This window comes from Chlamydotis macqueenii, chromosome 6, assembly GCF_036417535.1.
Source record: "Chlamydotis macqueenii isolate bChlMac1 chromosome 6, bChlMac1.mat, whole genome shotgun sequence".
Taxonomy (NCBI): Eukaryota; Metazoa; Chordata; class Aves; order Otidiformes; family Otididae; genus Chlamydotis; species Chlamydotis macqueenii.
Window position 1 is genome coordinate 28,534,587 of NC_141561.1, and position 20,870 is coordinate 28,555,456.

At 35.9% G+C, this 20,870-nt stretch overlaps 1 protein-coding gene across 1 annotated transcript in view; it reads left to right on the forward strand.

The window, feature by feature from the left end:
- The window catches only part of ADAM23 (ADAM metallopeptidase domain 23), a 73,220-nt gene that overhangs the window by 19,269 nt on the left and 33,081 nt on the right, over positions 1-20,870 (forward strand). The window contains exons 4-9 of the mRNA XM_086751019.1: positions 10,508-10,571; positions 14,985-15,067; positions 16,195-16,258; positions 18,497-18,569; positions 19,106-19,179; positions 20,112-20,177. Of these exons, the coding sequence (XP_086607145.1) occupies positions 10,508-10,571; positions 14,985-15,067; positions 16,195-16,258; positions 18,497-18,569; positions 19,106-19,179; positions 20,112-20,177 (424 nt within the window). The remainder of the gene's footprint in view (positions 1-10,507; positions 10,572-14,984; positions 15,068-16,194; positions 16,259-18,496; positions 18,570-19,105; positions 19,180-20,111; positions 20,178-20,870) is intronic.

A 20,870-nucleotide genomic window follows, 5' to 3' on the forward strand; every position in this document is an offset into this window, starting at 1 on the left:
TTCCACCAACATGTAAAAAGCTTTTAAGTTGCTATTCTCCTGTTGAAAAACAAGTGTTCCTGCAGGTTACTCTTATGTCCTGTTTAAAGCTAGCAGTCTTCATGTTCCAATATAGTACTAAAACACATTAGAGAGCAATACTACGAAAACCAGTGAATTAAAAATGTCTACTTGCTGTTTTTTTAGTGATGAGGGAAGTTGGCTATATGGTTTAGCAGTTTTCAGCCAATGATCTAGCACCAGACTCCTAAAAAGGAGTCTCCTTCAGCACTGGGGCTGGAGCCATGCTAGAGCCTTCTGTCCCTGGGACTGTGGTGGCTAAGGCATATACCAGGAATGGGGAATTAGGTACCTGAGCTGGACAGAAACAGAAGGTAAAAATCAAAGACAAAGATTTCTCTCCATTCCTACTAAAAAATTCCTTCAAAGTTTAGGATTTTGGAGGAAGGGGAAAAAAAAACACTAGAAACAGCCTGCATTTTTCAGCTTTTCTTTCTTTTCCCTGTAGAAGTCTGTTTAAATTTCCAGGATTTTCTTTTCAATTAAGATATCGTATGAAAAAAAAATGGCATCTTTGACATGAACTGAAACACCCCTCCCTATCTGACTGTAACATGACTTAAATGTTTGAGACATTAAAATATAACTCTTGTGAGCAGTCTGTCTCTTATGGGAAGTGCAGCATTGCAGGCAATATTACAGTCAATTTTATCCATCAGTTTAAAGCTAATACTTGTTGTGTAGTCTTTGTGATGTGTGTTTCTGTAGGGCTGAATTTAGCTTGAGAATAGTCCCAGAGGAGATTGCATTGTTGGCATAATTAAAAAACAGTAGGGCAGTAACAGGATTATTTGAGAATCTGTTTGATTCTTGTTTTTTCTGAAAATTATTTTTTAATGGAAATGGGAAAACTAGTAACAGTTTCCACAAGGAAACTTCAAATATTTATAATATTTTCTTAAATAAAAGCCTAAATGTTTAGGGTACTAAGTAGATCCTGTAAGATACGCAAGCTGCATAAATTAAATGTGATAGTATCACTGTGGCAAGTTTAACTCTAGTCTGCTTTTTAAAATTTATTATAGATGAGACGCAAAGAACTCAGTGTCAGGATTTTACAACAATGCATGTGTACTCCTCTGAGTAAGTGCAGTCTTGAGTGTCTCAGCTGTAGATAACAGAGCTTTACTGCCTCATTTGCAACTCCCAGAACTCAAGGCAAACTATTAAAAGTTATCATTTGGCTCAGTGGTTATTTCACATGCAAAAAGATTTAGAGACAGATCTTAAAACATCTCCATATTTTTTAAGACACATTAATGTGTGAGAAGTTTTCCTTTGTCTTTTTAAAAATGATAAACTGATGGTGTAAAGAAGCTTCCTTTTCAATTACTGTGTTCAGCCACAAATTAGAAGCATTAATTATAAGCAATATTTCAGTTATTCTGGCTTCTCTTAGTATTTTGTTTAAGTAATTTTAAGTGTTTAGTTTAATTCTCTTCAGGTATCCCTTTCCACTAAGGTTATGATAAAAATGCTTATTTTACAATATTATGTATGCATGTGCATTTTTATGTTCACTAATATGCTGTCCAGTGTTTTACTCTTCCAGGAGTGCAGTAGGAGCCAGTTGACCAATCCTCCTGTTGACCAGGGGCTTGCACGCTTAGCTCAATGTCTCCAGTATTTCTCAGCAGTATTTCCAGCTCCTTGTCATCTGCTTCTTTCATTCTTCCTAGAACATTCCAGATCATCCTTTTAATATTTTTTCTTCTTCTTTGATCTCATTTTTCTTCGTCTTATCCATTTTTCTTTGGCAAATATTTGTAAAATAGAAAGGGTGTATGTGTATCTTTTTATATGTTTTATAGGGGAGAACTTCTAACTGTAGGCATAGAAATCAATGTTGCAGTCTCTGACTTTCAAGCACTTGAATTTTGGATTCCTGTGTAGTAATAAAGTAATGTCCCTGTGCCTGCTATGCAATGCAGGACTAGAGTTGCACTCGATACCATACTCGTAAAATCATTCACAGCAGAGTTTATTTCAATAGCACTATAAGAAACTCAGTATAGGCTGATTTGTTTGAAATTCCACTTTTTTTTTTTTTTTGGGCTTATATGAGAGCTCTTGGGAAGTATGGTCCTGCATGGGATTTGGGAGCCTCTGGGAAAAGGCATCTTAAAGAATTTGTGAAAAAACCAACCAAACAAAAACCACCAAAAAACCCCCCAACCCAACCAAACCAAAAAACCCAAAACGTGAGAGGGCATACTGTTTGTTTTTTAAAATGCAGATATTGGTGTTGTAAATGCTAGCCCTCTCGTCAGACCACTTCCTTGTAGAGTGAAAAGACTTCATTCTGTGCACTTCTGATCCTAGACTTAAAGTGTGGATCTTATAACCTTCTGAACAAGGTTTTGAATGCCTGTCAGATGAGATGCAACCACAGTCATTGATTTGGTGGATTGTTAGGGTCAACAATCTCAGAGCAAGGCAAATACACATCTGGAGCAATATGGCAATGCTATAAAATTCTCTGGCAGGATGAGGATGTTCATTGCCTCCTCCCATGTAACAACTACATGTATCAAACACAGGAGGAAGTTTGAAAGGAGGTGCTTCTCACAAAAAAAATGCAGGTGATCTTGTCACAGGATATTGTACGTATTAAACTATTTACAGGAGTTAAAGGATTGGAAGAACTTACAGAAAGGAAATCTAATGAGGGACATTGAAAACAATTATACTATGGTTTATGAAATCACAGATCACTGGATGCTGAGGAAACTCCCTAAAAAATGGCTACATGTGTGTATTTACTGTCAAACAACATACTAAGCAGTTATCTGACTTGATGCATCCTTTCTTAGGTTATGTTTTTGTACTCCTTGCTGACATGTAACTGCAGTAATGTGGCAGTGGTGAAGAACTGTTATCTTTCTACTGGCAGGTGTCCCTATCTGTGGCAGGGGGATTGGAACTAGATGATCTTTAAGGTCTCTTCAAACCAAAACCATTCTATGATTCTAATCTGGCAGATTTTTCACTCTATTTCTGAGAAGGTCCTGTCTTGTCAATAGTGAGATCCTTATGCTGAGGTGAATTACTGAGATCTCAGATTCTGTTATAGGCAAGCTGAGATATTTGGATTTTGAGGTAGTATAAAGCCTGTATATGCTTGACATACAATTAAGTTAGTTCATCAAACTAGCTGCCAAGATCCTATATCACTGAGTTTAACTTGATTCAGTGACAGAGCTAAAGTTGTGCAATATAGTTCAACTTGGAAGCACGGATTAAAGGAACCAAAGTAAACTTTCAGTTTGCTGGGGTACCAAAATGTGTCTGTGGTTCTGCTATAGTTGTTAATCTAATCTGAAGGTGGTCAAGTCAGCTCTGTGTAAGTATAAATAAACTTATTTCACTAGTTTTAGTATTAGAAGTAAAATAATATAAAAATCCATACTCACATCTGGCTGGATTTTCTTCATAGTAAAAGATGTTTAAATTGGACTGTTATCATTAGATGCAAGGTAACACACGTGGAACATTTAGTGAGTTCCTCAAGAGGTAAAAAGCATATATTTTGCTTTAAATTAAGGAAGCTTTGGCAAATATGATTACCATTGAATGAGACCATTCTGGCAAAGACAGACAGCAGCCCTCCACCTTACCCTACAGGTTAACAGAATTCTTATTGGTAATTCAAAACTACCTATTTTCCAAGCTGGTGATGTAATAAAGGGATCAATTAAAATATAATACTGAATGAATTTGTACAGTTGTTTAAATAAAATCTTTATTTTGTCAATTGCTCTTCTAGGAAAGTTCTGTCATAGCAAATTACATTGAGGTATTTTCCATTACACAGTACTCATCTTCTGTAATAATGTCTAGCCATTCATTTCTTCATATCCTTTTACATAGCACTTTTTAAAGTGATATCATCTTCAGTGCTATGGTAAAGCAAAATATGGTGGAAACTGAGCAAGATACTTTTCTTAATGTTCTGAAGAACTCTTCAAGCTCCTACTTTCAAAATGCTTGCTGTAGTAGCTGTTAAAATACAGCATGCTCTATTCTCAGATGGAGGGCTTCAGGTTGTAACTAGAGAAAGGATCATGAAGAATTTGTTGTCTGAACTCCCTTGAACTGACTCAGGGCTTCTTGCACTGGAGGAGGCAGACTGATCCAGAGAAGAATCTGTAGTGTTTTCTGCACTGTTCTGTGTGACTTCAGAACATGCTTTCCTGTCAGTCGTCTTTGATCTTTCCCCATTTGAAGACATCTTAAAAATACCCAAAATATCACCTAGGTAATTTCAATTTAATAAATTTGTTGTCAGGTCATCCTTTTTTCCACTTGAAAAACAAGCCAAGCAAAACCCAGACTGTGCAAGAAGTGATTTTTAAGTAAATGTACTGCTTACTGTTACAAAATCATTATAGTATTAATAGCAGAAGTGAGTGGGGACTTTCTTTGACTCCATAGTTATGATGCATCATCAGTTGTTTCTTTTAATTGCTTTTAAACACAGGTGCTTGATCCACAGTATCACATTTTTATTTTTGAACTCCTTCAAGATAATATAAGAAAATGTAGTGAAACCTTGTTGTGTTTTAAAAAATAATAGTGAATATTTGCAGTGTATTTATTAGCTGAAGATGCTCTTGTCAGAGCAGCTTCAAAGACGACAGCCAAGTAAAGACTACTGTAAATACCTACTAGAAAGTTAATAATAAATTCCTATGAGAACAGTTGATTCAACAAAGCTTGTGGCTATAGTTGAAACGGATAATAGAAATAAGGCTATAGATGGCCATTTCATTAGATGACAGTGTCTTGATGATCTTACAAAACACTATAGCAAGGTCTAATTTTTTTTTCTCATATCTTTATGTGCTTCTGAACTGTATCTGTCAAATGGACAAAAATATCTGATAGGTGTTCTGTTAAGTAATTAAACTAAACTAGGTTACTCAGACACTGGTACTGAGCTTGAATAATTTCAGAATACTTTAAAAATTTATAAATTATTACTTGGTAGTAGGTTAGTATAAATATAATTTAATAAATATGTGAGAAAGAATTCAGCTGTAGTCTGATTTTCCACAGGCTGCATGCTAGGTTCCTGGAGGCTAACTTGGTTACTTGTGTATGAGATATTTTAGCCGTTTCATAGCCTTTATCTACCCAAATAAATTATTTTTGTCAGCATAGTTAGATGCCAGTTGAGGTAAGCCACTTTTCACACTGCAGCTCTCCTGTTAATGAAAACAGCAGCAGTGAAATATGTGGCAGAGAAGGGATTGAGTTCTTCAGAAAGCATCTGAAGATGCTGATAAAGAATTGGCTAGGGGGCCGTGCCCAGCGGGTGGTGGTTAATGGAGTCAAGTCCAGCTGGCAGCCTGTTACAAGTGGTGTCCCCCAGGGGTCGGTACTTGGGCCCATCTTGTTCAATATCTTTATTGATGACCTAGACGAGGGGATTGAGTGTACCCTCAGTAAGTTTGCAGATGACACCAAGTTGGGTGGCGGTGTTGATCTGCCTGAGGGTAGGGAGGCCCTTCAGAGGGATCTGGATAGGCTGGATCACTGGGCTGAGCTGAATGGCATGAGGTTCAACAAGGCCAAGTGTCGGGTCCTGCACTTTGGCCACAATAACCCCATGCAGCGCTATAGGCTCGGAGCTGAGTGGCTGGAGGACTGTGAAGAGGAAAGGGACCTGGGGGTGTTGGTTGATGCTCAGCTGAACATGAGCCGACAGTGTGCCCAGGTGGCCAAGAGGGCCAACGGCATCCTGGCCTGCATTAGAAATAGTGTGGCCAGCAGGAGCAGGGAGGTAATCATCCCCCTGTATTCGGCACTGGTGAGGCCGCACCTTGAGTATTGTGTTCAGTTTTGGGCCCCTCACTACAAGAAAGACATTGAAGCCCTGGAACGTGTCCAGAGAAGGGCAACAAAGCTGGTGAGGGGTCTGGAGCACAAGTCTTATGAGGAGCGGCTGAGAGAGTTGGGATTGTTTAGTCTGGAGAAGAGGAGGCTCAGGGGAGACCTCATTGCACTCTATAGCTTCCTGAAGGCAGGTTGTGATGAACAGGGGTTTGGCCTCTTCTTCCAGGCAACAAGCAGGACCCGAGGAAATGGCCACAAGTTGTACCAGAGGAGGTTTAGATTGGACTTGAGGAAAAACTTTTTCTCTCAAAGAGTGGTAAGGCACTGGAACGGCCTGCCCAGGGAGGTGGTGGAGTCTCCGTCCCTGGCAGTGTTCAAGAGGCGGCTTGATGAGAAGCTACAGGATATGGTTTAGTAGCTGTGGCAGCAATGGTAGTGGGAAGACGGTTGGACTAGATGATCTTATAGGTCCCATCCAACCATGTGATTCTATGATTCTATGATTCTATGATCTGCTGCCTGCTTTAACAGTTGCCCTGTGTTTTCAAAGGCAGCAGCTACCAGGAATGGCATATCACTTTGCTGCTTATTTTGCATCTTTCAATGTAACTCAGAAGAGCTGGTGATGCAGGACAGCTTAATAAAAATAATTACCTAAGACAAAGAAGGCAGGGTGAGAGGAACTATAGAAAGGGACACAGCAGACTAAATTTTTTTTTAGTTCAGCATATTATAATTCGATATGTTCATTGTAAGGCATTGTACTAATGTGTCACTAGCCTAAATATGCTGTTGTCTGATGTGATCATGACTTAGACAATTGTTCCAATTAAAGCTTGCACTGTTTCTGGTGCTCATAACGTTGAAAACCAAATTTGCTGTACTGGATGCATTTCTGCTCAATCAAAATGTAAATGGATCGACCGATAGATGAGAAAACACAGTCCAGTGTAGATGAGGCACAAAAGCATTTTCTAAAGTTCAGGGCTGCCTTTCAGAGGTAAACTTAGGCATTTTGTAATTGATAATAAAGGAAGAAGAGTCATTTTGTGATGTGAAGGCTCCTACTTTGTACACGAGTTCTGTCTCTCATTTCTCAGGCGCTTGTACTTCTACATGAGCTCTTAATCAGTGTATTCCAGGCCTTTCTTTTTGATGCCACTTGCATAAAGGATCACATCATACCTACTAGTGAAATTATAGTGCTCTTCTGTATATCTTTCATGGAGGAAAAATGTTTGGAAGTTATTTTGGTTAAGTGTTCTTTCTTTTTTTTTTCTTTCCCTGAAGTATTTTTTCCTTTCTTTTGTCAGATTTGTTAGCATTAATAACAGGTAAAAGCTTTGGTAGCGAAAATTTGCTGTAACCATTTTACACTTATATTTACAACTGCTGTTATTCCTGGAACTTTAGTAAAATATAGAACAAATTCCCATACCCAAATTCTGTCTTTTTCTTTGTAGCAACAGTGGAATGTTTTTGCTGAATTTTTCAGTCCTAGACTACTCACTGCAATATCACATTTCAATGCTTACCATTTATAAGCACAGTTACAGATGTGTTTGTACTAATTTTGCTATGAATATAGAGAACAGGACTGATACTAGCTTTATTATAGAAGCAACTGGTTGTACTAGCAGAGCCACATTGGAAAATGCCTGCAAACATACTGTTCCCCCCTCTTCTCCTGAATAAGATCATGGTTGTCTCAGATTAGTAGTATACATTGAGGGATTTCTGGATAACTGAAAGTAAGGTGTTCTTTAGGATGTTTGCTAGTGTAGACAGATACTGAAATAGAAATAAGTGATACAAGGTACCTGGCAAAAATCAGTGACTTACCAAGATAGAAGCATACAGTTTAAGGAGAAGCTAACTGATTTTTTTTTTTTTTTTTTTTCAATGGGAAGTTCAAAATTCTTGCTGCCCTGTGTGAAATGTTAAGAGAAAAACACCATGCAATACATTTGTTATGTGTGACAAGCTTAAGAACGTAACAATGATCAGAAACAAGTGTTAAACGCCCTATTACAGCATAACATGAGAATGGATTTGTGAAAGACAACAGCCTTATAACAGATTTTCTACTCCAGCTTCTAGGTGGTAGATACTGTGTTATGTTTGGCAAAGGTTGGTTCACAAATTAAGGGTGCGTTTTGTTTACAACATGGCATTTGGGAAGCATACAATGAATAGCAAGCCTCAATTTTCTTTAGAGGGAATTTGTCCTGTATTTCATCAATGTGCCTTGTACCAGGCAGATCCACAGGACAGTAGTGTTGGAAAGTCAGCGATGAGAAAAACGTAGAGTCTATTGGAAAAGCTGTCTCCTGCAGCTGTCTGCTGCATCCTTGCATCATACGCATGTCATGTTAGATATCCTGTCATGTGGGATGCTATTTATTACCTGAACCAGGAATCCCTTTGCAGTTGGAAGTAATGAGAAGCTAAAGAATGGAAAAGGTTGGCAGATGAAGGAGACAACTGAGTTACAAAGGAAGTTCAACCACTGTCCAAGAAAAAAGAGCACTGAACTCTGGAAAGATTCTGCAAAGGATGGACTAAAGAAATTCTGAGCAGGTCTTACGTCATATGGAATGGGTTAAATCTGAGAGACAAATGCTGTAATTAAACTACAGTTAGTTGTGAGTCAGTGGACACCTACTGCAAGTCTCATGAGATGCCAAAAGCACTAGATAGTACTGAAAGCAGTTCTGAGGATCAGTTGTGTAAGATGACTACAAGACAGCAAAACAAGGGGATATGAGAGTGAGCTTGATTTGGAAATGGTAGATAAATGCTGATCCTGGAATTTATTTGAGGATACCAGTCTCTGAATTGAAGCAGAAATGTTCCACTGGAGCATGGTTCCACTGTTTAACCATCCTCAGTGATTTTTTAAAAAAATTCTCTCTAATCAGACTTTTCCATTTTCCTACTTCTGTCAGTTACCTCTAGCCTTGTCTGCACCGTCCCATTCAGTAAGCATAAGGGCAGCAGCCCTTATGCTTCATCTTAAGTATGAAAAACGCAAAGAAGAAAAGGACATTATCAACACTCTGAAGTTTAATTGCTTTGTATATATAATCCTCTTTAGAAGCTTCAAACCTTGCCACATTGAAGAAGTGAATGTTTGTATTGTAGTAAAGTGCTTACACTATTTATAAAGCATCCGTATTCTCTTGCAGAAAATTTATAGCAAGAGAAAATTAAAATTATTTTATGCAACTGAATTTATTTTTAAATCTGCACTTTAAAATCCTATCTATTAAATATTGCTATCAAAATGAAGGTTAAGACAAATTATGAGACTTCAGTAATTATTCATGGCTATTAGTGTTGGTTTTGCAGACACAGAGTGCACATAATGTGGTCTCAGTTCCATGAAAAAGGTCTTTTAAGAGAACCACTGGTAACCAACTTCGGCAGGATGTTCTCTGATAAGTGTAATGCTTGATAAATGTAGCATGAAGAATTGATTTTATGAGCCGGTAGTTCCAGAGTTAGTGTTATCAGGATTGCTAATAGCCTAATCTGAGTTTGAGATACCCATTATTATAAGTTGTTGTTGGTTGTGAATTCCCATCATAGATATTCTGTCAGAAGAAGCTTCCATAATGATGAAATTTTTAATTTATAGCAACAGTAATTTTTTTTTTTTAAATATAGGTACCACTGTCAGACTCTTTAGTGATTTTTTTTTTTTTTATTTGGAAGGATACAGGCTCTTAGAGGCTTGAAAAATGCTGATACTTCTGGATCACTCTAAATAAAATGCTTATTTTGCATGTATGATGGGGCCAGTTAACATACTTAATGGCTTTGGTCTCCCTGGGCCACTGTGCTGCTACCCTGATTATAACAAGGTGAGAGGTGAATGGGGCACTGAAGTTATCCCAGGATATGTACAGACTAGCTACTCTTATTAGAGAAAAAAAAAATTGAACTGTAAGTTATACAGTGTGGGGAATTTATATGCTTCAGAAATTTGCCTTGCTAACTCTAGTTAGGAAAAAAATAAGAATGAGAAAAGAATTAAAGAAGAAAACATGAAAGGAAGAAGGGGGATAATATGTAAGGTTTTTGTGTGTTTGGTGTTTTTCTTTAAGAACCTTACTGTTTTTGAAAAAAATCAGCATTTGCAGTTGTGAAAGTAAGGTACGGGTAAAGTATACAGTCTTGTCTCCAGAGCATTAATGTATGTATTTGTTCAGGCTTACATATAGTCTGTTCAATTTTTAGATAAAATTGGAAACTTCTTTGAAAACAATAATGAATTAAACATACATTTTGTCAGTACCAGTTACTGGCAGCAAAGTTCTAAAGCCATGGGTTTTGCTTATTTAAAAGACTGTTAATCTAATTGCAAAGCTAAAATACGCGGGGGATTAGATTGCAGAATGAAATTCCCCATTCTGTAACACCCTCTGACTTCTAGTGCACCAGCAAGCCATTTGCTGGCACAAGCTGCTTGATTTTTTGTAAACTAATTTATAAGGAAAGAAAAAAATGCTTTGAAATTTCTAACAAAAAAACCCTGAAGCCACACATAGCAGTACAAAGAGTATTCGTACTTTTCTCATCTTGATTTTTTCCTTTTTTTTGGCAGTGACTTGTTATCTTCCAATTATGTGGAGATTCACTATGAAGATGGAAAACCAAAGTTTTCTAAGGTATTTTGCTCCTAAAATGTGTCAGAATGGTCTTTTTGAGAGAACAATGCCAATAAAATGCTAAAAAAAAAAAAAGAAAAAAAAGTTACGCAAGACTTCTAAAAACACTAGAAGCCTTTTTCCACATATAGAAAGTAACTGTGATCTCATCTTGTAACAGTATCTGAGTAATACAAGATGAATTGTATGAAAAACAAAAGCTGTATGTTGGGGTGAGGGGTAAGAAGTGGTAGATGGTAATAGTGAAGGTGATCCAGATACAGCCAGAACAGTTACATCTTGTGAAATGTAGGAGGTGGAGCAGTTGAAGTCACCATAGGTGCACTGTTCATTAATTATTTACATGTCCTTAGCACAAAGTGCAAGGGTAATGGTAATGTAAGACATTCAAACAAACCAAAAATCTTGCAGTGACTTTTCTATGAAAGAACCATACAGTTATGAAACAGAAAATGAAGGGCTTAACTCCAGAGGTTGTTTTAATTATTGCAAAACCAGCATATTTCTTGACATTCAGTTAATTACATTTGTCAGACTGGCTCCCAGATTGAATTCAGTGCCATAGGCTATTGATTCAAAGACAGAGACTAAAGTTATGCAAGATAGTTCAGCCCTGACTAAGGGAACCAGATCAGTCTTTTTGTTTGCTGTAGTAACAAAATGAGGACTGACAGGTTCCTAAGAAGATTATAAACTACATTTTCAGGGAATGACTTTTTTCATATTTAGTATGAATGCTGGAATATTTGTTGTGAGCTTATTGCATGTGAAATATATCTGGATTTCGAGTGGAGGGGAGCAAGCATTCAAGTTGCATTTATGCCTTCAGCAAGTCAGGACTGTGTCCAAGTATTAGATATCTAGCTTATTATTTTGCCTTTGTTATAGAGAATCTCAAATAAAACAATATCTCACAGGGCAAAATTAAACAATTACATTGCAATATAATTATTGCAATATACTGTTTTGTTTTATTCCACTGAAGAAAAATAGTTTCATGTAACATACTGAGGAAGTTGTTTATTTCGTTAAGACTCAGTACTCTGCAGAATGGGCAAAAATTCTAAATGATGCAAGAAAACACTTCCCTCTGGCATTTAGACAAGCTCATGCTATTGTCAGCTGCAGCACTAGCATTGAGCACTGCGGTTGCTGAATCATGAATCTCACTGGGAAATTATATTAGAACTTTAGACTCAGCAAATGAACTACCTTTGCATGCTGCAGTTACTTGATCCAAACTTCCTAGGGGATGTTTTCTGAATTGATTTATTTAGAAACAGTAATAGAGCTCCTGAGGTCACATTAATCTGTAAAAGGCTTCATTATAAGTTCAGAAAACATATACACAATTTGTGCAGGAGATCAAGTAAGGACTGTATCCTGTTCTTATAATCCTTTCTAGACCTTAATAAGTGAAAGATTGTTTTGTTTCCTGCTGTGAATGTAAAGAAGTGAGATCTTGATGAAAAGTACAGTATTTTCTAGAAAGGATTAGTTTATTACAGGAGTGAAGACACTGAAGAGCAATTTCTTTACTTGGATGACTTTTTAAAAAAATTATTGAAAAAGCTGCTTGTGTGAGAAAGATAATAATTTAGTTGTTAAGAAGCATGGCTTATGCATTTTCACTGATGGAAAGGTAAATATGTAGTGATTGCTTTCTGTGTCGTACTTTGATTTAATTATGCACAGTAGTCTGTTAGGAACTTCAGAATGTGAATAACTCATTAAGTAAGATGCAAAATGGAAATAATGCTGTGCGTACTTAAAGAGCTTTTACATTTTTGGTACTTCCCTGAGTTACAATAATTGCAGAAGGAATGAGTCCAATATGCTTGTTGGAATTCAAATGACATACAACACCAGAATTAAGAATAGATGATGAATGGTATGTTTTTCAAACCATGTGTGAGTGTGACAACCACACTCTAAGGGGATTTTTAATAAGACTTTTTTGAGAATACTTTTTATCTTTAGTTTAGCTGAGGTTACTCTTGATGGACATTAAAGACCAGCTACTTAAATGAGGTAAACTAAGATCATTCCATTTTCCTCATTTTAGCTTCACTGACATATAGCAGCAGAATTTCTGGTATTTAACAGCTTCTAAATTCACTAGTCCATTTTCTTTAGAAAAGTCAAAGTAATGCTTTAGAAATACAAAGTAATGTTTCTTGGTTTCTTTCTAAACATTCATAGCTTTAACAGTCTGTTAATGTTACTCTTGATGCTTTGTTTCTGTTGATAGAAAATAAATATACTCTTCTTGTTTACTCAGTTGAACCATTCCTGTGTAGCTAGTTTATTTTACCCTTAGTCACGATACGTAGTTCTGTAAGCCTCTAACAGTCTAATAAATTTATTCCTCAGCAATTTATGGAATTTTAGGAATTAGTAATTCTGCTGTCCAGCAATAAGGATAAGAATTAATTTCTGTATAAGAATAGAGATAAAGGATTCAATAATTTGCCATGTGGCAATCAAATAATGCAAAACTCTTGGTAGTGCAGTAGAATTCTACTTCCATTACATGGAAAAATTAAATTACAGAAATTTAGTACATAGAAAACTAGAACATTTAGAGAAAAATGACAAATTGTGAAACTACAGAAAGTTAAAAAAAATCAGAGACTTAAGATCTTAATGAAATTATTTTAACTCTACTAATTCTTGTATGTGAGTAGGTGATGCTTTGACAAAACAATTATTTCTGATTCTCTCTTCTGAATCATTTATTTATTGTAGTCTGCTGTTATAGATCTCCTTCTAGAAGCTTCCCAGCCTCTGGGGTACAGAATCATGTTCCCTCTTTCTGACTTAAAAATCCTTGTGTTTTCTGCAAAATGAAACTGCTTTAGCTTGATTCATGTAGGGTGCTCTGACACAAAGTAGCCAGTAGCTTTGGAGATAGAGCACACTTTTAGAAGGTGGGGAGAGGTGAGTTGACTCTCCTCAAGGTGACATGGGGAATTGTTCAGCAGTTGGGAAACCTCTGGGATGGGTGCTGTAGTTATTAGCCAGAGAGGGGCATTTGCATGTAAAGGTCAATATTGTCAAAGAAAGCCATTGCAACTCTATTTTGTGAGGATCTGTCTTGTCAGTCTGACTTAGGTGTGTTCTGAGCGTGCCTGAAGTCCCCTTGAATGATTTGGTTGCTTCTCTGCCCACTTTGAAGAGAGCTTAGAGAGGAGCTAGATGCTTCAGGAGAGGAGAGCTCAAGTTAGCTCATTCTGTGGTGAAAACCAGGCAGATCCAGGGAACCTGCGCTCTTAGTTCAGAGGAAAGCGTGTAGCTTTCACTACAGTTTATCTTTAAGATTCTAAGTATACACCAATTCTTCTCTATGGTATTTTGGTCTCCTGCTTTCTCCTGTTCCTCATATATAGATATATAGCAACTTCCCTTACCTTCTTGTGGAGAAGTGGAAGACTATACAGTTTCATTGCACAACCATTTGCTAGCACATTTGGCAGTAATTTTATTCAGCCTAATCCCTGCATCAGCTGACTGTTCAAATCTTGCACTGCAGCATTTAGCAGGGTCTCTCTTACTTCATATCATTAAAGCCTTTGAGAACTGAGGTTTTGTATCACAGTTTTGGATTTAGTTGGCCCAATTTTTTTTTTCTAGGTCTCTAACATTTAAACAGACTTGTAGATAATTTAAATATTATTTTAAAAATAAAAAGCAAGACCTTGTCTAAAACACGGTTGCTCACTTGCTTAGAGAAACACAAAAATCCTAGCAGTTTTTTAATAATTTGGGTTTTGCATCTATTTGGAATTTTATGCAGTTAAAATCAAGAGATGACTTATAGTGTCCTTTTGATATGTACAGTATAAATCCAACTGTACACTTTAGTGTTGCCAAACTGGATTAACTTTCTGACTCATTCATCGTTAGTGATATTGGTACCTACATTCTAATGATGTAGCATTTTAATTGATAAATTTTTAGAGAGACAAAATTGGTAGAATCCAGATCTAAGGCAAATACATGCCAGGTGATGAACACTGTCTCACTTGCAATTTTAACAGAACTGGTAGGCATCAAGAAACAGTTCAGTGCTCATGTAACCTGCATTACATAACATTTTTTACAGAATCAATTTACAGCAAAGAAATGCACTTAAAAAAAGATCAGGAATGCTGTGACTTGAGCAAAATAATCCATGTTATGGTTTGACGATTTATATAAATTTGTATTTACTGGGCAGTTTTTCTCTTATAAGCAATTAGAGCTAGTCATTGGTATTTACTTTAGCAATCACCATTTTCTCTGAAACTTTACCTAATGTAAGGTGTTAGATCTTTCTTTTTTTTTTTTTTTTTCTTCCCTTGGTTTCAAGCAACAAACATTACATCAGGGTGATTTTGTGTGTGTGACTGTTTGCTTTTTAAATATTTTTAGGGTGGAGAGCATTGTTACTACCATGGAAATATCAGAGGTATCAAGGATTCCAAAGCTGCTCTTTCAACTTGTAATGGACTTCAGTAAGTGCACATTCTCATTTTTCAAACAAGGCTATTAACAAATTATTACTCTTGACCATTATCTCTTAATATGTGAGGGACTGAAACTCTTCAAGCCCAAAGTTTTTTTATGTTTTGAAATGCCAGTACCAGCTATGCCAAATTGCTAGCGTTTTTTTTTAAGGGATTAAAGTCCTTTGATGCTGTCTCATGAAACCTTTGAATATGGTAAGTGCAAATAAATATTTCACCAGATGACTTATTATGGTAAACGGTAAACAAGAATTGTACTTTAGCAGTTTGAATGCTCAGTATTAATGTATGATTCTGTCAGCCAATAGAAAAATTGATCTTTTTGTTAGATTGTACGAGGAAGAAATGTAAGAAATTAGTCCTTACTAGGATTAGTTACTGTTAAGTGCAACTCAGCTATTGATTGTATTCTGCATGCTAATGTATGTTTTAGGACTTTTCTGTCAAAGGTCAAAACTTTACTATTTTTGGTTTATCATTGCATTGCCATTACATTCAGTGTTAGTTCATTAAAATGCACCTGATCTCTTAAAAAAATTCTTAGCTTTAGCCACATGTGGTAGTAATGAACATATATTACAGGCTGAGAGAGTTGGGGCTGTTCAGCCTGCAGAAGAGAAGGCTCTGGGGAGACTTTATAACGGCCTTCCAGTACCTAAAGGGGGCTGATAGGAAAGACAGGGAGAAACTCTTTAGCAGAGCCTGTTGTGACAGGACCAAGGGGTAATGATTTTAAAATAGAAAGAGGTAGATTTGGACTGGACATAAGGAAAAAAATTTTTACAATGACAGTGGTAGAACACTGGCACAAGTTGCCCAGAGAGGTGGTAGATTCCCCATCCCTGGAAACATTCAAGGCCAGGTTGGAAGGGGCTCTGAGCAACCTGATCTGGTTGGAGATGGCCCTGCTCCTTGCAGGGGGGGTTGGACTAGATGGCCTTTCAAGGTCCCTTCCAACCCAAACTCTTCTATGGTTCTGTGTGGAATTTATTTTAACATTGATCAGTTTTTCAGCCCGAAGCTTGGGTTTATCTGATCAAAAATTGTATCCTGGAGTCAAATTAATTGCCATATAGTCTTAAATATAACTTTTTTTTTTCCCCTCCATGTTCTAGTGGCATGTTTGAAGACAGTACTTATTTGTACTTGATAGAACCGATGGATCTGACCCACAGTGCAGTAAGTTTATTTTTATCTGATTTATTTGGTTTGGAAAAGAGAGTGCTCAAGGAATAGCAAATAAAAGTATGAGAATAAATCAATGAATGAGCTCTCATGCATTCATATGAAAAATAAAAGTATTAAAACATTCAATTGGAATTTATTTAAGGCAAGAAATGTGTAAGTATGAATTGCATAAGATTTTTCTCTACTTTTCTGTAATCTTTCTTTTCGTACTTGTGGTTGATCATTTAGATGTTGAGAGTAGTCTGACAACTGTTTCCATAGCAAATGGTTATGGACTTTCAAAAAGTGCTTATCAGTATGCTTTAGTACTTGAACTAAAGGATTTATAAATTCGTAGAAGGGATCTCTGAAAGTCATTTATTCATCCCTTTCTAAATACTTGGATCACATTGCTCTTTGACCTACCATGTTTCCACAAAGAGCTTAAGGAAGTAGATGATTATACCTAGATATCTTACGCTTTATATGTGTTAAGTCAGTGGTCACTTTATAGCTTAAATTATTCTGATCCAGAGTATTCAAATATATGACTATGCTGGGTCAGCATTTAGGAGTGCATTTATGCAAATTTCATCGACAGTAGTAAAACCAGGTAAATTTCTACCTCTTGAATGGTTCAAAGATTTGAGTGATTTTCCGTGAAACAATTCTGCAATACTGAGACTGAATTCTTGAGGTTTGTATCCCGCTCGATCTATAGGATATATTCCAGATGTTGTATCATAGCTCTCAAGCTTGTCTCACTCTAGTACTTACCAGTATATGGCAAATAACGTAATGCTGTAGAAATTCTAACATTTTATTGACTGTAAAGCTGAACTTACAGTCCAAAGAAAGATCTGCAAAATCTTTGACTTCTGACACTTTCAAAGAAACTGAATCAACATTCAGGGGAATCAGTATCATTTGGATGGCCAATTATTTGGCTCTAAGTGAAACTATAGAGACATGGGAAAATGTTACATCCAAAAGATTTCTCAGTCTTCTCAGAAACAATATTACATGCTTTATGTTAAGCTATGCAAATATATTTTGATGTAGCACATATTCATACAGGTTGTAAGACTGAAAACTGGCAGCACAGATACAGAAAATTCATCGAAGATTATATTTACCCAATGATATCTATATAGTAGGCAGAGGAGAATTTGACTGAGCTGTTTTCTTGCTTGGATGGACAAAGGAAAACAGGATCTCTCTCTGAGTGATATTTCATTAAAATTTGGAAGTAGAGCAAAAGTTCTACTTGTAAAAGTGAGATACCGTCTACTAATTCTGAGGACTCAAATGGAATTCTAAATGATAAGAAGATAGATAAGACAAACGTTTTTCTCAAAACTACTGAAGATCAAAATAATACACCTACAGAGAGCATTCAGAGACTCATTTTTTTGATTGTGCTGCAGGAGATGTCTATCTTGGACACAGCCTTCAGCATGTGGTTTATTCAGCTTGATTAATCTTAACTATAGTAGATGCTATATAAAACCCCCAGCCCCCTCCAAAAAGAAAAAAAAAAACAGCAAAAATAGCCAGTATTTTCCTTCAGTGTGTTATGTATTTCTTACGGAAGTTACAGAACAGTAGTGTCCTACCCTTTGAAAAGAATTGCTTGTTTTGGCAGGCTCTGCAGAGGAGATTTTATGAAAGAAAGGATAGTTGTCTTCTAGAGCAGATACCAAAATGTGATAATTTGGGGCATGTCAGACTTCTGAAGAAAATATGCATTAAAAATCTTCTCCTTTTTAAGTGTTGAATACACAGATAAAACAGAGTGAAATAATTCTCTTAAAGATAGCATTTAGTTTCTTGCATTTTGCATAGTGATTAGTTTCTCACATTTTGCTGGAATTAGAAAGATATATTTTTGTGATAAATAGTTGTTTTTTGTCTTTGGATCGAAGATTTCAACTAGATCTATACATTCTAATTTGATTTATTGGAATAAATGGTCTGTGTTCTCACTAAGTGTGTGACACTAAGGCTTTTAAAGGACTTTTTTCAAGTAATCTCAAAGACATCTGTGATATTTCAGTTTTGTAGGCCAGGAAATGTGCTGAAGCAGAGAGGCTCCAGGATTGCAAATAGATTGGTTCAAATTAGTGCTATGACAAATTGGTACTGTGATTGTTTGCATTTTATGGAAAAATAATAATGATAAATACTGAAAGAGGTGCCTCACTTTTCACTTGACATATTAATTAGAATGTTACATATTTTTCTTATCAGGAGAGTAAAAGTAGGCCACATATAATCCAAAGAACTTACGGAACACAAGCCTCCAAGCAACTGCAGGAACTTGGTATGTTTTTGCTTATGTTACGAGTTTTTCAATAATGGAAATAATCATATATATAACTTGAAAAATTTGAATATAAGGCTAACATTCTGTATAAAATTGCTGATTATTTAAAAAAACTTGAAAAATAGATACTAACCTGACTTTTTTCACAATTATTGCAATGGAATTTAGAGTTGTCAAAAAGCAGCTGAAAGATTTCCAACAATGAAGACCTGTATTTAGCTTTTTTTCTGCTAATAATTTAATTTAATCAGTGATATTAATTCTATTGAGGACATGAGATGGAAGAAAACATATATTTTAAGTCCAGGTTACAATCTCTTTACCTCCCCTTGCATGCTTTAATTCTAACTTTAGATTCCTATATTACTTGAGTTTTTGTATGAGATATTTTACATTTAGTGTATTTTTTCAAAGAACTTTTCAATATCAAGGGTTCTTCTAATTTTGGTGATCTTAATCTACTTGTGCTTTGGACAGTGTACATAAATAGTTTAAAATAATGCCATGAAATTCTTAAATTGTAATTTGTACAGAGACTGAATCTAGTTCTGAATGGCCCTTTCTGTCTGAACTGCAGTGGCTGAGGAGAAAGAGAAGAAAGAGAGCAGTGAGTAGAAGTGTGGCCCTGAGTTAAGACCATTTATAAAAACAAAACCAAAGTCACTAATTTCTGGGTTTTTTAATTGTCAAGAGAACACAAGCTTTAGAAAACAAATGTTTTTGGTAGCCTGATATTGTCACATAATACAATTATCAAATGATAAAACAAGATTATTCTTTAAAAATAGAATATTTGGAGAAAACTGGATAAACTTTCTAAAGTGACAGCAATACTATCAGTTGAACAGAAGTGTAGTAGTGCAAATAAGTTTAGAAGGTGGTAACATTTAAGTTTTGAGTCTACCTGAGGATAAAGAATAATTTTGAATGAAGTTTTTGCTACTTTGTAGATATCTGACTTTATTTCCATTTGGCTTGTTAAGCAGCATGATTAAATTAAAAATCCAAATGGGGACACCCAGAAATGGATTATTGAGAGAACAGAAGTGAACAGTCCTCATGATTTGCACATGCATGTGTGTCAGAGTTAGGGGAATAATTGAGTTAAAGAAGATTAATCTGTGTTTCTTCACCGAGTTGCACAATCCACAGCATATTTTTTTGAGGGCATATCTACTTTTAGTAACTTCCTTCCTTGTTAAATCTGTGGCAAATAGTACAGTAGACCAAGAGTTTTTAGTGTTTGAGATTTTTCTCCTGTGTGAACATGAGAGGAGGGAAGCAATGGTTGCTTCTGCACTGAACCAAAAAGAATAGACTCTAAACATTCTCGATGTGACTCAGATTCTCATCCAGTGTCTGTCATAACTCAGTAAGTTACTGGAGCTATGATTATTTACCCTAGTTGAATGTTTGACTCAGTTTTTACAGGTTTACACACCCTACATAATATTTATGGTAATCCAATTAAATCAACTGCAGTTCTTTTTAAAAATCACTGTCTTCATGATTACTCAAATAATTTCTTTAATACATCAGGTATCTCGTGGTATCTTTGAAGAAATGAAATATCTGGAGCTTATGATAGTCAATGACTATAAAATGGTAAGTATATCAATTCAGTGGTAATCTTCCTTTTGATTATAATTTGTAGGTTATTTATAGCACTGTGCTGTATCAGCTACTTTTGGATCAAATATTTTGTTTATCAGCAGCTGTTAACATTTTTACTGACACAGTACATACAGGCCATAATACCAAATAATGCTTAATGTTACCTAAGATTTTCTGTAGCGCTTATATATTAAAAATACATCTGAAACACTTTGTTATCGTATAGGTAACTTAATATGTCCATAATGAACACAGTAAGGCAACATAACATCTGTATCCAGAACAAACACACTGACATATTCTAAAAATATCCTTAAAGTAATAAAGAAAGAGGTCAGAAATTGCTAATTTTAATGCAGTGAAGCATACAGACAAAACTATCTGATTGTTCTTCCTGGCTACTCCATACTTATAAACAGAATTCATAATGGAGTGCAAAATAAGTTGTTTGTTCAATTCAGGAAGTGTTTGTCATTGGACTGTAAGGAGAAAAAAAAAAAAAAAAGGAGAGGAATCCCACTCTTTTTTCCTTTTTTTGTCTTGGGGGAATGACTGGAAAAAATCAGACCAAGTGACGTTTGTCATTTGAGTGTTACTGCTTTCACTAATTCTGCCAAGTAAGGCTATCAAAGTGTCCATCTGTTACCCCTATGAAAAATCAGGAGAGAGGAGTCTGGGGAGTAA